Source organism: Alosa alosa, chromosome 20 (genome assembly GCF_017589495.1).
Source record: "Alosa alosa isolate M-15738 ecotype Scorff River chromosome 20, AALO_Geno_1.1, whole genome shotgun sequence".
NCBI classification, from domain to species: domain Eukaryota; kingdom Metazoa; phylum Chordata; class Actinopteri; order Clupeiformes; family Clupeidae; genus Alosa; species Alosa alosa.
Window position 1 is genome coordinate 21132289 of NC_063208.1, and position 18819 is coordinate 21151107.

At 40.7% G+C, this 18819-nt stretch overlaps 2 protein-coding genes across 6 annotated transcripts in view; both read left to right on the plus strand.

The window, feature by feature from the left end:
- The window catches only part of LOC125285290 (squalene monooxygenase-like), a 34458-nt gene that overhangs the window by 3783 nt on the left and 11856 nt on the right, over positions 1-18819 (plus strand). Inside the window, exon 1 of one of the 2 annotated variants that reach the window (XM_048229687.1) lies at positions 11222-11434. The exons of the other annotated variant lie outside the window; for it this stretch is intronic. Coding sequence (XP_048085644.1) covers positions 11415-11434 — 20 coding nt within the window. The 5' untranslated portion in view covers positions 11222-11414. Of the gene's footprint in view, positions 1-11221; positions 11435-18819 lie in introns of those variants that run through there. 2 annotated transcript variants of the gene reach the window in all.
- On the plus strand, positions 12246-18628 carry LOC125285279. Of its 4 annotated transcripts, none has more exons than XR_007192007.1 (8): positions 12246-12280; positions 12405-12465; positions 12918-13056; positions 13293-13329; positions 13433-13758; positions 13937-18046; positions 18218-18326; positions 18438-18628. XR_007192007.1 is itself a non-coding variant. In XM_048229657.1 (7 exons), exons 5-7 carry the CDS (start codon positions 17279-17281, stop codon positions 18602-18604), a joined length of 1044 nt encoding a protein of 347 aa, XP_048085614.1. In that variant the 5' UTR covers positions 12246-12280; positions 12405-12465; positions 12918-13056; positions 13293-13329; positions 13433-17278; the 3' UTR covers positions 18605-18628. The 4 variants fall into 4 exon arrangements, 2 of the variants coding, with proteins under 2 accessions (XP_048085614.1, XP_048085615.1); XR_007192006.1 differs by having other exon boundaries at positions 18248-18326; XM_048229657.1 differs by having other exon boundaries at positions 13433-18046.

Sequence of the window (18819 nt, forward strand, 5' to 3'; positions counted from 1 at the left end):
AATTTTTACCGCTTTGTAGTGGGGCTGTTAAGCTCAACGATCTTGCTTTTTATGAAAGAAGCATGAAACTTTCAGAGTTTGTTCTTGATGACCTAAGCTTTCATTTAAGATCTGGAGGCATTCTCAGTTTGAGTTATTGCTGAATAAGGAGAGTTCGATTCATGGCCGTAACTTGTAACACGTCTTCAGACTTTAAAATGAGACCTACCACCAAAAATTGGTTGAATCTGAACAAAGACAGACTGTAATGCTATAGCATAGCCTACAGATTGACACAAACCATCCCTCTGATCACCGACCCCTCCACAAGTTAGGCTATTTAGGGCCTACCACTTCGAGTTAGAGAGATCAGGAGGAGAAATTGTGAACGGTCTCTGGCTGCAAGACAGGGTCAAATACTCCATTCTGTCATCTATTAGTGATGGGACTCGATTCGAACGTCACCGAAGGGTTTTGCTGGATTCGAAAGTTTGCTGCTGCGCTGATAAGGAGCAACACTGCTGTATTCTCTGTAGCCTACTGCTGTAATTTAACAAAACCTGTGTTACGTGTCTTAGTTACTCAGCAATCATTGTTGCTAAAGAACTTTTTAAAGTTTTGAAAGTCAAATTTCAAATATTTTTTGTTATTGCATAAGCCTAATAAAAATTCCTTGTATAGTGACTCACGGGGATTTAACCCACGTTGACAGATTTATCATCCTCATCACTACCTCTACTCTATCGTAGACAAACGGCAAGAATGGATGTTCATGAACTACTTATTTCTAACAACGGCCTGTTTAGTTCTAAAACACACTATCTAAATAATGCCTCTTGGTTATGAGTAGGCTATGACAGTTTATTGGATAAGGCCTACACTTTATTTATTTAAAGTAAATTGATATTGCCACATAGCAGACGGCTGCATTTCTTGCTGCAGTTTGTTAAAACCAACTGAACACACGTACATTCAAACGCTGAACACACTCCCAGAGGAAACTTTTGCTTCTCATTTGTATCCCTTCTGTTGCTAAGGAGGCAAAATGGTGATTCTCTTTTAAGGATCATTTAAGTATTACTTGTGTCACAATTATTTCTCCTAATTTTGCCTTAGGAGAAATAAAACAAGCAAAAGATGAGACACATAGCAATAAGACAAGTAGGAGTCACATAAGAGATATTAGTTTGAGAAGCAGGAGAAATACAGGAGATCTCTTATATGTTTGAGTGTAGTCTCACTTACAACTTGTTTCTCCTTAGGAGAAATAATAGAGCAGATGGAGTCACATAAGAGATATTAGTTTGAGAAGCAAGAGAAATACGGGAGATCTCTTATATGTTTGAGTGTAGTCTCATTTACAACTTGTTTCTCCTTAGGAGAAATAATAGAGCAAATGAGGAGACATTGCAATGAGAAACTGTTGAGAAGTAGGAGTTACAATTGAGATATCAGTTTGAGGGTCAAAAAAATAGGGCACTCCATAGCATTTCAAACTTTTATTTTATAAAACAAAGCAAAACAGTTGTACTTTAAAAATGGACTTTAAGCAATGGGAGCTTGCACAGTTGCACTTTAAAATGGACTTCAAGCAATGGAAGCATGTTAATGCCTTGATATGTTCTTTTTATAATGTGTATTCTTATTTTTTATTTTTTTGTGTGTGTGAGTGTGTATGTGAGTATTATTTTTAAAAGCTGCACAAGCAAATTGCATTACGGACCAACTGCACAATGACAATTTAAGTCTATCTATAAATCATACAACATGGAGAAATGAACTAATAAACAATAACATAAACAAACTGAACTTGTGCCAAAGCGTGCCATACTGTGTACAATGGTGGATGAAAGCGTAATGGTCAATCTATGCGCTTTTATCCTGGTGGTGGAACCAACCGGAAGGGAGGAGGGAGAGAAGAGCAGAAAATAGAACATTGTTAGTTTGTGAGCCACTCAAAAATACAAAGTAAGACATTTGTTTGACCGTCTGCTTTCATAACTGTGGGAATTTTGATACAGCACAAAGATCAGACACACCTTATTAATCACTTAAACACAGAATGGGGGATGTGATAGCTACCACTCACATTTGCTATATGTTGCCAAATTGAAAAACAGATTGTATTGATATATTTGTCAAGCTTAAACAAGTTTGTTGAATTCCCTCACCTCATCTAGTGAGTAAACTGTATTGTCAGGCTAGGATTAACCCCTATCCAGCTTACCACTAGGCAAAACCTTGTTTTGGTTGGACTAAGCCTATTCAGTGTAAAAAAAAAATGGGCATCTGAAAATAGTTTAGTTCAGAGTCCTGATGTCAAAAAAGTAATTTGGGCAATTTTTTTTGTCATCTGGGAGCTGGCTCCATAGTCAGAATGCATAACAACTAAATGCAGCGTTGCCTTGTTTAGTTCTGATCGTGGGTTTCAACAGGAACATTTCTCCTGTGATCAGTGAGGTTTAAGTGATGAGTATTGCTGGAACATGTCACTCAGTCTCATTGAAGGGCAAATCTGGTGTAAACAGATTCAAAGCCTTGTTGTTCGAGCTCACCAGGCACTGTCCAAAGGACAAAGAACAATAAAATGTGTCATAACCTAGACAAGTTATGGACAAGAAAGTAAAGCTAACTCAATATGGCAAAAAAGCCTTCGGTATCTTCTTTCCATTACAGGGTTTCCCCAGGTTTGACCACCCCAAATAAGACTTTTTTTAAGACCTTTTTAAGACCACTTACATGAAAATTAAGACCTACATCACACCCATTATGCGGTTGTAAAACACCAGATCAAATCCATAATGACAATTAAAACAACACTTCCCCATGATGTGCTGTCCTCTCCTTTCGACTGATTATGTTGATTCATTGCTGCCGGTGCGAAAACCCAAAGTATTGTTTGCGCATATCCTAAGAAATTAGACTAGTGTAGTTGCCAATTTATACCAAAATTATTGTTTCGATACCGATACCACATCAAGAATTGCGATTTCGATACTTCTTCAATAATTCTTAAAAAATGTATTTGATTTGGGGGCCCAGACCACCTTGACATCATCACTAATATTGAATATAGTGCCAGTGGGCATCCTAGATTCTGCTTGACTCTTTCCACACACACGGAAAATTATGGCTTATTTCATATGTTTCTATTTCATATACCTTCGAATTCATATAAAGTGTACAGTTAATGTATAGTATTTTTTAATCTGCATAATTACTATTAATCTACTTAATTGCTAAACATATTTAGTCATTTGAATACTTAATATTTATTTTTAAACTATTACACCTAGGCAAATTTTAATGTGGTGTGTAGGCCTAGGTGTAATTGAGTGTATGTCACTTTAAGAAATACGTGAGTAATTACTGTAGCCTTCAGTCTCATGGTTTTAGGCTAGTGAATAATAGTTGCACATAATGCATAAGGATATGTGGATGCAATTCATTGTTGTCTGTCATTAGATAAAATAAATGTAAATAAAAAACTACAGTTCATAGAAGGGATCATGTTCAATAATGATTTTAGCACTAATTATGAATGACATCCATGACCTGAGCTAGCAGAATTAGTTAGCAAGGAGCTCTCTCCAGATGTAAAAGTTTGCAAAGGTTGCGCTGCCTATTTCTAAATGACATTAAACCCAATAGTAGACTTACGTACATCTCATAGCCTAGGTAGGTTAGCAACACAAAGTTGAGAGGTGCAAGTGAGCAAATCAACTTGATATTAGCCTATTATTATGTGTTACCACAGAATCACTTAAGCTAAACTAGCAGCCATGTCTCGCTGTTTATGGCAATTTACAGCCAAGATATGTGTGTGAGGAGAAAAGACGACAGCCACAGGCTTGGGAGGAGGCACTAGAAGCATGCCTTGTGCACACAAACAAGAACACGGTCATTCTTAAAAGTATTGATACTAATAAAATTAGGTATTGTGACAACTGCTAATAGCTATTGCGACACTTTTGTAGTATCGGTGCACCATGCAACACTAAATTAGACGATCTCTGACGTTAATCAACCCCCTTTTGAATTTTCACATTGTTGTTGTTTTTCCTAGCCTAGAAATTTAGATTCACCCTAGCCTGGCAAATTAATTTGCTCAGCCTGTACGCCTAGTATCAAACCATAGGGATTTCTATTGGCTGACGCCGTGGACGTCATCCAATCACAGCGCTCTATTTTGTTAGAGAGTCTTAAGGCGGGCTTAACAGGATGGTGACAGTCCTGCGACAGTCCTGCGACAGTGAACAACAAGGAAGGTGGCTATGGCAAACGAAGAGCGGTTGTTTGAATCGGCGCATGCGCCAACTTTGGAGGAGTTGGACTTGTGCTTTTCCCAATGCACTTAAGTCATTCCTTTCAAGAAGGATGTATTTGCCGCTTTGCCGATCGGATAATGGATATGGTCGTAGCTCTGGCCTATTGCATGCCTAGGCAGTTTGAAAGACAATTCTCCTTGGATTAAGCGAGGTGAATGGCTCGATTCCAGACTATACATTTCAATGATATAGGATGGCCCGCCAGGCTAGTTTTTTCCCCCATTTCACCTTGCTTGCAGGCTAGTATAATTAAAATTGAAGACCTTCGTTTAAAATATTAAGACTTTGGCAACGGAATTTAAGACTTTTTCAGACCTTAATTAAGGAACATGAACGTGTGAAGTGTCAGACGTCAGAAATGTAAGTGGCAAACACACTTGCCTTTATTGGCCTGCAGCACAATTGAACTGGGCGGAACGAAAGGTTTCCCTTGCAGATCAGGAAATACTTTAATAATGCAACTTTGTGTAGGCTTAACAGAGGTAGCCTAAATATCGTGCCTATGACGATGACAGCTTTAAAAAAAAAAAACATTTATTTCAATTGTCTCGCTGGATTGAAGGCAGAATGCGGGCTGTTGCGCAAATAGATGAATGAGGGTCGGGAGATTCCGTTAACAAAAACCTAAAGTTTTGCCAACATTTTCTCCATTATTATCGTAAAATATGTCTCCATGCAGGGCAGGGCTGGTTCTAACCTAGGCTAGGCTACTATATTTGGGTGGGCTGGTAGAAATTTTGGGTGGGCAACATAGCAAAGCTGTCAAATTGGATCAAAACTAACATAAACACAAAACAAACACAAAACAATCAGTACTACCTAGCTTGAGTTGCTGCAGCCAACAGCCAGGGATAGGCAGTATGTCTGATACATGTATGTAAAATACAAAATAGTATGTTGTCATTTTTATTTTATTTAGTTGGAAAAAAATGGCATCATATTTTGTATCAAAATACTTTATAGGTTTGTAGTTTAAAAATAGTGCCAAATTATTTTGGTAAAACCAATAACCTACTTTTGGTGATGTGATTATAAAAGTGCAAAACAATGAATGCAGCAATGGTGCTGACTTGTAATTTGCCCAGAGTTGTTGTGATCAGAATATTAAGATTCAGGGAGATAAGTTTCTTGAGAACTTTAGTCATCCAATTCAAAACACATGGAACCGGGTTATGTGGTTGTTCTGCAAGAAGTTGCACCATGTGCAACGTACACAATGTTTGCACACATCCACAATACACTCCTTCATACCAACCTCAAGTTTCTTGAGAACTTTAAAGTTCTCAAAAAACTGATGATTAATCATCTAATCGGAAGACATGGAACCGGTTATGGTTGCCCTGCAACAAGTTACCCCACGTGAAAATTTAATTAATAATTTGCCCAGACTTGTTGTGATCATAATATTGAGATTCAGGAAGATGAAATTACATGATACAAATACAAAGACATTTTATGTGAAAGTAAGGTATTCGTGCGTTTTTACATTACATTACATTACATTACATTACATTACATTTGGCTGACGCTTTTTAACCAAAGCGACTAACAACATGGTAAACAGTAAGTTTTAGAACAATTCTCACAATTTTAGGACAGTTTAAAAAAAACATTAGAGTACAGTAAGAATAAGTGCGTCGGTGAGTGCTGTTTTTAGCAGTTACTTGTCAGTTTAAAACGGCTGGTGAGTGCTAGGATCAGTAAGACTTGTTGTAAGTGTTGCTAAGAGAGTAGATGTTCTCTAAAGAGCTGGGTCTTCAGGAGTTTTTGAAAGTGGAAAAGGATGTCCCTGCCCTTGTAGGAACTGGCAGTGTGTTCCACCAACGAGGAACAACAGATGAGAAAAGTTTGATTGGCTTGAGCGCATCGGGTGGTAGAGCTAGACGCCGCTCAGTCAGAGGAGCCGAGCGTCTGGAGGTAGTGTAAGTCTGTATGAGGGCATTCAAGTAGGTGGGAGCAGAACCGGAGACTACTTTGTAGGCAAGCCGCTAGAGACTTGAATTTGATGCGGGGCCGCCATAGGTAGCCAGTGTAGCTGGATGAGCAGCGGGTAACATGTGCCCTTTGGGTTGGTTGTAGACCAGGCGCCGCCGCTCTGGATCATCTGAAGTGGTTTCACTGGCGCAGGCTGGGAGACCTGTCAGGAGGGCATTGCAGTAGTCGAGTCGTGAGATGACTATTGCCTGAACCAGAAGTTGGGTAGCATCTTGAGTCAAGTAAGTCCTGATTTTCCATGATGTTGTAGAGTGCTAAACGGCATGACTGGGCTTACTGAGGCAACATGATCTGAGAAGTTTAGTTGGTTGTCGAGAACAACTCCTAGATTTCTTTGCAGTCCTGGTCGGTGAAACAGACAGGGAGTCAAATTTGATGTTGATGTCGTGGTGTATGGTAGGTTTAGCTGGGATGACCAGCAGTTCAGTCTTTGAGAGGTTCAGCTGGAGGTGGTGTGCCTTCATCCATGTAGCTATGTCTGAAAGGCAATCTGAGATCCGTGCTGAAACCAGGGGTCGCCAGGTGGAAAGGACAGATAGAGCTGTGTGTCGCCTGCATAGCAGTGGTATGAGAAGCCGTGCTTAACGGATAATCTGTCCCAAGGAGGTGGTGTAGATAGCAAAGAGGAGGGGCCCAGCACTGAGCCCTGGGGACCCCTGTGGTCAGATGGTGAGGTGCGGATAGCTGACCAAGCCATGATACGCTAAACGAAACCCAGCCCTGTGAGGTAGGATTCAAACCAGGAGAGAGTAGAACCGAGATTCCCATGTCAGCGAAAGTATAGAGAGAAGGATAATGTGATTAACCGTGTCAAAGGCAGCCCGATAAGTCAAGCAGAATGAGTACTGATGACCGGCGGTCGCCCTGGCTTCTTTAAGGCTTCTGTTACAGACAGCAGAGCCAAGCTGTAGAGTGGCCGCTTTTGAACCCAGACTGATTTGGATCCAGAAGGTTGTTCTGTGAAAGGAAGTCAGAGACCTGTTTGGAGACTGCTCGTTCAATGCCTTTGGATAGGAAAGGCAGTAGTGAGACAGGGCGGTAGTTCTCGACTTGAGCAGGGTTGAGAGAAGCTTTCTTAAGTAATGGTGTTACCCGGGCCACTTTGAACGCTGTTGGAAATGTGCCGGAGGTTAGCGAGGCATTGATCACATGTGTGATAGCTGGAGCCGATGGTCGGGCTGATGGACTGAAGTAGGCTCAGAGGGTATAGGGTCCAACGAGCATGTGGTAGGACGGCTGCATGTCAGGAGTCTGGACACTTCACTCTCGGAGAGGCGTGAATGCTGAAAAAGATGTTCCAGCAGTCCCTAGAGGTTGTAGGAGTGCGGTATCTGAGTCAGATGCGTTGAGTGGGCATGTAGAGAATTGACTGCTGATTGCCGCCACTTTGTTTGTAAAAAATGAGGCGAGGGTATCTGCAGTAAGGCTGGATGGAGGAGGAGGCAGCTGAGGGTTGAGTAGCGATTTGAAGGTTGAGAAAAGTTTTCGAGTGTCTGTAGCGCTGTTGATTTTGTCATGGTAGAAAGCAGTCTTAGCAGCAGTGATGCTGGCTGAGAAGGAGGTCAGGAGTGTCTGGTAGTTTTGAGGTCGCCAGCTAGTTTGGATTTGTGCCATTTCCTCTCCCTCGCTGCTCTGAGTTTGGTGCGCCTTGATCGGAGGGTATCATTTAGCCATGGATGAGAATGTTTGGATCGAGCTGGCCTTGTGGTAAGAGGGCACAGCTCGTCTAGACACGAGGTCAGTGTGGAGCAGAGCGAGTCAGTGGCTTCATTAACCTCCAGAGAGGAGAAGGAGTTGAGTGGGAGGTAGACCGGAGGCAACCATAGAGGAGAAGTGTTGGAGACAGGTTCGGATGTTGCGGGCGAACGTGACCATCGGGCTGAGGAGGAGAGGCTGTTCTGACAGGCTGACGTTGAACTGGATGAAGAAGTGGTCAGAAAGATGGAGAGGCGCACCATGAGGGTGTCTGTGCTGCAGTTCCGAAAGTGAAGATCAAGTCAAGCTCTTTGCCAGCTTTGTGAGTCGGGTGGGCTTTGAACCAGTTCGAGGTCAAAGGAGTGGACCAGGGCCAAAAGTCCGTTGAGCCTGGGGCATCTAAGTGGATGTTCATATCCCCGAGAACAAGAAGCGGACAGTCATGCTCAGGGATGGAGGATAGCAGAGTGTCAAGTTCGTCAATGAAGTCGCCTAGTTGGCCTGGGGGCGTAGATGACCAGCACGTAGAGTTTTGCTGGGGCTTATCACTGTGATGGCATGGAATTGAATGAGACATATTTGTTTGACGGCAGTAGCGGGGTGAATTTCCATTTGTTGGAGATCCTTCAATTTATGAGTATGGTGTTTGCATCTGGTTTCCCTAATGTATTTGTGCTAATTTCACATCTTGAGCCTGTTTCTGTTTATCTGGATGTTTTGCCTCATGCCACCCTTGAATCAGTGCCTCACTAGTGCCACCCTTGTTAAAAATGTCTAGAATCGCCACTGTGTATATGTAATATTAGGATGGATGGATGGAGCCTAGTTGTAGATAGATAGATAGATAGATAGATAGATAGATACTTTATTGATCCCCAAGGGGAAATTCAAGAAGATTGTAGGCCTAGGCCTAATGTTTAATGTGAAATAAAATAAGTAGCCTAAAAGGCAACATTCGAAATGAGGAGAAATAAGGCAAGATAAGAGTGATTGGGGAGAAAAACTGAGTAGCCTTGGCTATTTTAAAGATCTTAACGTGAACTTAAAATAAAATTTGAGCTGAGACAAGGCTGGTTCCTTGAACCCATTAATCAGCAAGTTTAATTTAATTTTTTTAATTTTTTTTTATGTTGACCTGAAATCCTGGAAAGGAACATCACTCTGTTGGGCAGTGAATGCATGTCGGGTTAACTAGATTGTGGTGGATCAATCATATTGCCTTCTTAAATCGTAAAATATTCTGTGGTCTCAGTTCACTGTTGAATGGGCCTAGCCTACCCTATGCTTGCTCAATATGCTTTGTCCAGTAGAGGTGCTTCAAATTGGCGCTTTGAAAAATCGCCTGTCTCAGAATAGAAGAGGTCCAGGGCAATTCTGCGCAAAACTGTCACATCCACATTTAGCCTAGTTGGCGTTACAGACGTAACAGTTTTGCGTGGTATTGCCCCCGTATCGTTATATAAAGCTCTGTTCTCGCTGTCTAGCTTCCTCCTCTTTGAGCAATCGATGATTTGAAAATAACTTACTTATCGTTAACTTAGATATCCATCTGATTGTTTCTCCTCTCCTCGCTCGTTTCAGGCTATCAGTCTCTTCCCCATAGTAGGCTACTTTACTCACTGACTCGACAGAATTCACAGATTTCACTGGCTGAGTAGCAGCAAGCGAAATTATGGTTCCTGACGCTCCTGAAGTGAATGATGTTATCCTAAACAACGAAACATTTAGCGCAGCTTTGAAATCTTACGTGAAAATCTAAATTAGGCTATTATGGTCTGGGTCGGATAGGATCACGTCACGTCGGACTTCGGATCGCGATCCGCCATTTGGTGATCGCTGGTATACACCATACAACAAATATTGTTGGTGAGTTAATCATTTTGGCCATGTCATTTTTTTTTACTTTTGATGTATGTTCAGCCCATCTGTAAAATATCTTCATAAAACCTAGTGGAAATTTCGCCTCTATCATTTCTATGACAATGTGATTTTGTAGCTTTCGTAGCTACACAGTTTGATGTTAACTGTATAAAGGTTGAATAATTTTAGTGCAATAGAGGCCTACCCTTTATAAAAAGCCCACCAATAATGCTCACCACAATTGGAAATAATTTAAAATAAGAGAAAATTACCCCAGCTTCATGGATGTTTTGGAACATCCAGCCCTCGTAACAAAAGCTTTCTTGACCTTTGCGGATTCCACAGCTGTCCATCCGCAGAGCGTTCCACAGTGCATAACGTAGGCTGCAAATAAAAAGCAAAATCATTATCAGTGTGGTAATAATAGCTCTGAAACTGACAGTTCCAGTCATTGATTTTGATTAGCTGAAACGTGTTCCTTTCTGTTGTAATTCCCAAGTTACACAAAGTTACACAAGGTTACACATCCTTGTGTACACATCCCTACGCAAAGAACGCTGTGGCTAATGTTCCACTTACCATTGTGTGACAGTCTACATGAACTATTTATTGGTGTATGGGTGTCTTTATAAAACCATCAACTGCATAAGTTAAGACAACCAGAGGAATACAATAAATCATCTGTTGGAAATTGATCTTAATGCCTCAATTAAAAAATGAGGAAAAAATCCAACCTTTAAACACACCAATATTCTTTGTGAATGAACCAGGTATCGTAAATTAATAAATGTTATTCCTTAAAAACAGGGGGCATAAGTAAGGAACCCCTATGTTAAAAATCCCATAGAGGCAGGCAGATTTTTATTTTTAAAGGCCAGTTATTGAATGGACTCAGGATACTATGCATCCTGATAAAGTTCCCTTGGCTTTTGTAATTAAAAGATAGATAGATAGCCCATCACATAGGATATCATGGTTTTATTTCAGTTAGGCTAATAGCTGGTTTGAATTGCATGCTACAGATTCTATTAATTGCAAAAGAAATGTTGACTGGCAAGTTATTCATGACTGCAGATGCTGACTTGCCTATTTCTCGATCCCTCGACCGCAGCAACGCTACTTCCTAGTTTACCTGGGTTACAAGAATGCCCTTTCACTCCTGTTACAAATATGCTGTAATTTATAGCAGGTTAAACAAAAGTGAGAACATATTGTGGGGCAAAATATACTTACCATTTTGGTACGCTGTTTGTTTAGCAATTTGATCTGATGGTCTAGGGTAGTCTTCCAATTTTTAAAAAAAGCCACCGCTATGGCGATTTCAATGGTTAGATTGATTTGTTTAGCTCCAGTGAAATTGCTGCCTTGGCAACGCTACGTCATGGCTTCGGGACTCTATGACATCATGCACGTAAGCTGTATGTTGATGTCACAAAGCCACAAATATGTCATCATACAATGCCTTATAGAAGAAGTCCATTTCAGTTCAGCTTCAGTTCATTAGACCACAATGCAAGCAACCAGAGCTGATTAACCCACAGCCTATGATAAAATGGGATGATATTTCAAACGACAAGGTATGTAGAACAACTTACGGCAACTAGCTTTTTAATTAAATGCAATTGATACTAGGCTATTTAGTAACCAAACCAAAATCCATATCAGTTCAGTTAATTTAAGTCATATAGCATCTAGCCATGTATTAGACAAAGACCAGACAGTTACCTAACATCAGAGAACAGGTCAAATATTCCAATTGTCCATACTGTCTATATCTAACTGTCATATCTAACTCTGGTGCCAAATTCATTCATCATTTGTGTAGCCAATTGCTGGTCTATATGTCACATGCAAAATTCATCCACTCTACTCTGTTCTTACTCAATTACTGTAAAATATTTATAAAAATACATCCCATTTAAAACTGACATTCATCTGAAAATGTAATCGTAGTTCAATAGTTTTGGTGTGAAAAACCTACCTTGGAATAGCTTTTGTATTTCTACGTTGTTCCTGAAGTCTGTTGTGGTGGACATAGGGTATACAGCCTTGACAAAGGGCATATTATGCTCTTGAACTTACTATATTAAAATGAATTTTAAGATTATAACACATACAGTATCTACTTGCCTTTAGCGTAGAAATCTAGACGCGCCCCTAGCGGCAGCAAAGTAGGCTACATTTGCTGCCAGGGCTAGTCTAGCTAACTCTCCGTTGGCTTGTGAGCTCCAGAAATCGAAACTTAATCAGGTCATTGAAATCGTGTTTGGTGGGCTTAACATAATGATTGATGGCAGAGTTGCAACGGTTTGGCTTGAATTTCCTGCTACTTGAAAACAAATATCCTATTGCGTCCTATTGCATGCAGAGGGAATTTGAAAGGCAACTGATTTTCCCGCCCCTCGGACTGAGCACTGCGAACGGTGAGTGCCCAGACCTTATTTTAATGTGGGTCTGGCTCGCCAGGCTAACTTGCCTTTATAATTCTGGCTTACTGTAGCTTTAAAGGCAGTGCATGTTTAAAATAAGACATATATTGTTTTCTAGAAAAGAATGGATTCTCATGAGGATAGAACTGCACCGGAGGAGAGAAGCATCACAACTGATGGTTAGATTTCCCTTTCCCCATCCATTAGATTAGATTAGACTCAACTTTATTGTCAAAGACAACAAGACAACGAAATGCAGTTTGCATCTAACCAGAAGTGCAAAAAAGCAGAAAAGTGCAATGTTGATATACAAAGTGTGTAGATAGTAGTATGGTTGGTTTGCAGAAGGTGGTTTACAGTAATATAAATTAAATATAAATATGTGCAGTGTATTAGCAGTAACCTTATAAGAACAGACTATAAATATGGCTATGTAGTATGAACAACATGTACAGCTATGTGCAGTGTAGACAATAAATATGGATATTTAGTATAAACAATATAGACAGATATGTATATACATCTATGTGCAGTATGGTAACAGTACCATTGTAGTGCAGAAACAGTTCCATCATAACTTAACAATTAAAATGTCTAACAACATTTGTTAATCTTTTGTCATGTTATTCAGCTTCTCCATCTGCAGTTCAGCCAGCCTCCACAGAGCCCATATCAGCAGAGGCTCACATGGGAGTCCATCAGCTGTCCACTTCCAGGATCCAGATGGAGATGTTGCCATTGCGTGACTACATTACGGATCTTAGTAAAGAGTAAGTAGCTCTCCTTGGGTCCACAATGAATTTCCCTTTGGCATATACTGTACCATTTTAGATAGCCATGTCAGTAGAGTATCATTATTTAATTTATTTCACAAATGTGCTTTTATCTAAGTGACTCACAGTGTAGTACATATATAGATTTTATATCAGTCCCAGGATCTTGCTCTAACAGGTGCTTTAAAGCCACAGTAACTGTTAGTAATCAATTTCAATGTTTTGTTCTGAAGGGAATGGGATTCATTTTCTGATGCTATGACCAACCCTGTAAGTACAATTGGTCTTAATTGCTGAGTGATTTTTTCCTGATCAGAAATGTTGTGTTGCAGTGTTGAGACAAAATCAAATGGTTTCTCCCCATTCAAAACAGGTGACAAAGGCACATTTTCTTGAAGTGTGCTTGATCGTAGCTAAACATGTTACTTTGAGTGCACTTAAAGTCATCATGCCAAGCCTTGCCAGAAGGCTAGGAGAGGACCCAGAGTTTTTGATGGCACCAGATGAGAGCCATGACTATGTAAACGTCATCGGCACTAGGCCAAAAAACCCATCAATAATCTACATTGAAGATGATCTGGATATCATCAAACTTAAAAAGGGGGTCCTTACCAAGGTCATCTCTAAAGCAGGTAGCAGGTCATCTCTAAGATCCTGTGATGAGCCACTCATGAGCTCACACAGTTCTTCTGGAAAGAGGTATGTTGTGCCAATGCCAATGGCCTGGCAGATTGACAGAGGTGGTGGCTGTAAGTTTGTGAATGTAATGTATGTGCTTGCTTGTGCATCTGGACTGTGTAATGGGATATGTAAATAAAACCTTTGAGCTTGTAGAGAATGTTATGGGCTAACTCCCAACTATTGTAATTTTCTGAAGGTCCAGCACCTCCCTGCAAACTACTTCATTACCCCAGCATGGAATCACAAAGGACCATATCCTGCGCAATGTCCAGAGGAATCTTACCAAATTGACTGAAGCTGGTTTAACTCCAGATTCTGAAGAATGGATTGACGCCATTGTGACAGAAGTCACACAAGCTATAGACTCAACCTTTAACGAGACCAGCCCAGACTTGCAAAGCTCATCAAGATTTGCACTTTCACTTCAAAAGATCAAGAGTATTGAACTAATGAAAAATATTTCTTTGAAGTTGAAAACATATATGGCTCAACAACACAAGCCCTCAAAAAAACAGACTTCTTCCCTTGTCGAAGACATTGAAAACAATTCCATTTTGGTTTCAACTACTGCAGAGGCAATGACTACCATCATACAGGAAATGGAAACATGTTTGGATGGAAATGACAAAACCCATCCTACTAAAAAACTACTTGCAACTATGAAGAGGGCTGTTAAAATGCTGGCTTGCCAAAGTGTTTCTTCTAAGGATATCCTTGCTCTTGGTACTCTTGGTACCAATGACCTTGGTGAGCTCAACGTTTCTGAGAAAGAAAAGCTTGGCCAGAATTCAGGTCAAGGTTCAAGCATTGCATTGGACAGGCTCTCAAGTGACCAATTCCGCACAAAGGCAAAGAAGGCTATCAGTGATGTTCTCACTGAAAAGGTCAAAGTAGTGCATTCCACGTCTTCAGCTGGACCTTGTTTTCCATCTGGGTCTGTTCTTAAGAGTAACATCATTATGGAAGACAAGGATCTTTTCTCTAGCTGTTCTCCTCTTCCAGTTCACTCTGTTGGTTCTATGATCGTCGATGCATTTGTGGAGGAGATTACATCTATAATAGAATCCACTGAATGTGCAAGAGAATCACTTACAAATGAGGAAACAGCAAGTGACACCCAATTCGGTGAGTCCTCTGTGGTACCAATTACTTTTAAAAATCAGACTGTTGAAGCGGCCAAAGGGCTTTACAACAAAGTCCAACGAAAGATCGGGGTGTTTTTCAAGAACCCACTGATTCTGTGGCGCAAAAGCATGTCAATCCCTGATATCGAAAAAATAGAGGCCCTGCAGGTGACGGATGCTTTTTCTGCTCAGAACCCTCAGTACTCTGGTGTTCAACCAACCAGTACTTGCAGCGAGCAGCTTCAGCCCCATACCAGGCCATTTCTCAGAAAGACACATAGTGATGGCACACATAGTGGGTGGGTGGCTTTAGGTGAATTTAATTTGAAACAGACTCAGATTGATGAATGCACGAAAGAAGCCTTGAAAGGGATCCTTACCCCTTTCTGGTCTAAGGAGTCAGAGGAACCATCTTTATCCTTAAGCACATCAGCTGACACGTTTGTGGAAAATGTCATTTTCCAACTGGATGATCTGATCTCTTCAACCTCTTCAATGACCTTAGAGAGCAGCAGTGACCAATCCAACAAGAACTCGTTTGAGAATGTCACAAGGACCTCTGATTCAACATCCAGAAAGTCTTCTTCCCTGGCATGTCTTCAAAAAATGTCTAGCGAAAGGTTTCAAACAAATGCTCTTAGGGCTGTAAGCGAAGCCGTACTTAAAACAGTAAGAAGCCATAATGCTAGTGGCACACTGGATCAACATTATTTGCCAGAAAGGGTTCAAGTGAGCTCCTTCTTTTTCCTTCCGGTGGAAAGAGAGGCTTCTGACACTGAAGCATTTGAGCAAGACAGACCTAATGTAGATGTAGATTCTGCTGCGTCAATAATGGCAGATCAGTTTGTGACTGACCTGCAGAGTTGTGTTGAGTCTTTGCATTCTATGAAGGACAAGCCACATAAGGGGAATTTCTTCTCTACAGCTTCAAAACTGCATCAACATTTGCTGAACAAGATGGAAGAGTTTTTTGGTCAAATATCCTTTAAGGGAATCCACTCATATGAACAACTAGTGAAGGAACCTACAGACGGGCAAAGTTCCATCAGTGAGGTTGAGCATCCCCCTTCGGAGGAGCACAACATCCACCCACTGGTCGATCCCAAGGACACCACCAAAGATATTCTGATCAAGGTTTTCACATTATATAAAGATGAGATGATGGGTGAAAATGCAGAGTGTGATATATCACCTGCTGTCTCAACTGAAGACCAAAATATAATTCTGCAACTTGAAGCTTATTTTGCTGAGTCACCTGTTCAAAAACTTGGCGATGAGGATTACACTGACGAAACAGTCCCATCACCTACAAAGCTTAGCCAGAAACTCTCAGAGGATGAGTTTCAAAGTAGAGCTGAAAAGCTTGTGAGTTTTTTATTGCTCGCTGTCAGGACTTTAACATACTCTCTAGATTCACAGGCAGACCCACAAATTTCTTCCCTGGAGGCACAGAATGCTGCTTCTGATTTAGTCAAACAAGTGAGTGATGTGGTGCAGAAACTTTTGGAAGCCACAGCCTCAGAAACTCCAGAAAGCTCATATGATATGAAAGACTGCACTGATATGGATATACAACCTTCACATAGCATCTCTCAAACATCTGAAGATGCTATTGAGACAATTTGGTCCAACACTTGCAAAACATTCCAAAGCTTCAAGAGAAAACTGAAAAAAATATTTTCCAAGTACCGCCACACACAACCCAAATCTGAGGACGAAGACAAAGAAGCTATTAACAAGGTGTTTGGTTTTATTCTGGAGGAACTTGCACAGTCTGTTGATTTAGATGAGGACCACCAAATGATAAGAGGTATAGTCAATGCAATGATAGACAACATTGGAGAGGAGGATGTCCAGTTAATGAAAGAACCACAAAGGGCTAATTCCTCCTCATCCACTGCTTCCAAAAGCAAACTTTCAACACTGAGCTCTGAGGTCTTACCTGGTGCAGTCCTCAGCCTTAGTGAGACACCTGCTGAAGCACCTCCTGTGCACCATCTTTATATTGACATGGATGACATGGCTGAAAATGTGCCCTCTCCTATGTCTCATGAATCAATCGTCAACATTGTAAACACCATCTCTGCTGAGCTGGATGTGCAGAATGAGGATTGTTCGATCTCACTCACTCAGGATCTTACCTCAGTGGGGGAAAGGCTGGAGAGATTGCTGTGTGAGGAGAGACTGAGCTCACTCTCGCACAATCTTGCTAACCTGATTCACCATCTTTGCTTTAAGGACCAAAAAGGAATGGCTGCCACAAAGTCTGCTTCTGATTCTCTACTTTTGAGCATGGGACAGAGTGGCAAATCCCCCCCAAAAAAAATATTGTCAGACAGATTGTGCAGGTTTATGCTGAGGAGACAGTGAAGCATTTGTTCCTTCCTTGCTTCAACATTCCATCACCTTGGAATATGGATGTGGAAGGAGTTTTCCAACATGCTTCATCCTCTGCATCTTGCCCCAGTTTCCTACATTCCTTATCTGAAATAGTACCCCAAGGTGCCTTGAGATCTCCTTCACAAATACTGCACAGCACATTACAAGTTCTTACCACAGTCATGACGAGGGATGTCATGAACATGCTAGCCCCGACTCTGCAAACAACAGGGGATTTAAAGGGGCAAACGGACCTGCAGCCGGTACCACAGCATCTCTTTGGCAGACCTTGCTCAGGTGATCCCACGCAGATTTCAGTAAGCAAGGATATTGTAATGGGTTCCCCTTATCCTTCACTGAACCCAGTGGATTCCACCTCAGATGATTACACCAGCCTGGTTACTGTATTAGTCATTCGACTACTTTCTAAGTTGAATGATCAAGAGTCACTTTCTGATGATATGTTAGACATATGTAGAGTGCTAATTAACAGGGTAATTACAGAAATTGATGCTGCATTGGGCATAGCGAAAAGTATGGCCTGTCTATATGACGTGACGTGCATTAAAAAAGTATTTAGAGCCGTTTACAATGATCTCATGCATGAGTTTGGCAGTAAAGACATTCTCCTGAATGCGATGATGTCAGAGGATCCTTGTTTTGAGAAGTCTCTGGTCACATCCCTAACACGTGAATTCATGCAAACCACTATTTCGCCAAATCTAAAGGAAGAGAAGACCAAGAAGCGGACACTTAGTTTCCTACCAAAACTATCAAAAATCAAGGCCTTTTTTCATATCAAGGTAAAATATATTTAATTGATACTATAATTACGGTTTTGTTTAGATTCAAGTAATATGTTGTAGAAAAGCATACATTTATGTAGTGCTCCTCTCATAATTCACATTGTAGATGCTTTAAAGCTTCTCAAAACATAATTAGAATTTACAATTGCCCCTTTTCCATTTTTTAAGCCATTTTATTGCATAATGCTAATTTATCAGAAATCAAAGTCAGGCAGTAGTAGAAAAGAGCAATCCATCAACGTGGATCAGAATCCGACATCGGCTCATGTTGATCCAGGTAAGACATTGGTCATTGTTGATAGCAACTCTGATTTTGCATACAAAATTACAAAAACTACAGGATGACTGGGTAAATGTATAAAGTGATCATAACGTTTGTGTTTTGTAGCTGTCCTATGTGCAGAGTGCTTACCTTGTGGTGCACCAGTTTCCTCCAGTGACAAGACTATCACCATCGCTTCATCAGAGAAGAAAGCTCACATGGGCTTTTTCTCCAGAATCATCTCTAGTTTATCTAGAAAATCCACAAAGATACACCCAGAGGCACTTCATTAATATTGTAATAAACATATCTGCATTCATTTTGGACCTTTACTCTTTTAGCATTGGAAGACTTCTAGGGTTGCCACCTTTGTCTGACAAAAATCCTGGACATTTTGACCATCCAATCGACCTTTTTGTTTGTAAGCAACGGTGCCTTTCGCACATCTAACCCAAGATAAAAACCTTCATTCTAAGCGACAATTGTATAGCTAAAATTAGTAGAATGA

What these genes read in the sequence shown, in the direction of transcription:
- LOC125285279 (XM_048229657.1), top strand. Translation starts at nt 17,279, where the DNA reads ATGGATGTGGAAGGAGTTTTCCAACATGCTTCATCCTCTGCATCTTGC. An exon ending in AGGCCTTTTTTCATATCAAG is followed by an intron (nt 18,047 to 18,217) that starts GTAAAATATATT and finishes CCATTTTTTAAG; the next exon opens with CCATTTTATTGCATAATGCT. An exon ending in ATCGGCTCATGTTGATCCAG is followed by an intron (nt 18,327 to 18,437) that starts GTAAGACATTGG and finishes TGTGTTTTGTAG; the next exon opens with CTGTCCTATGTGCAGAGTGC.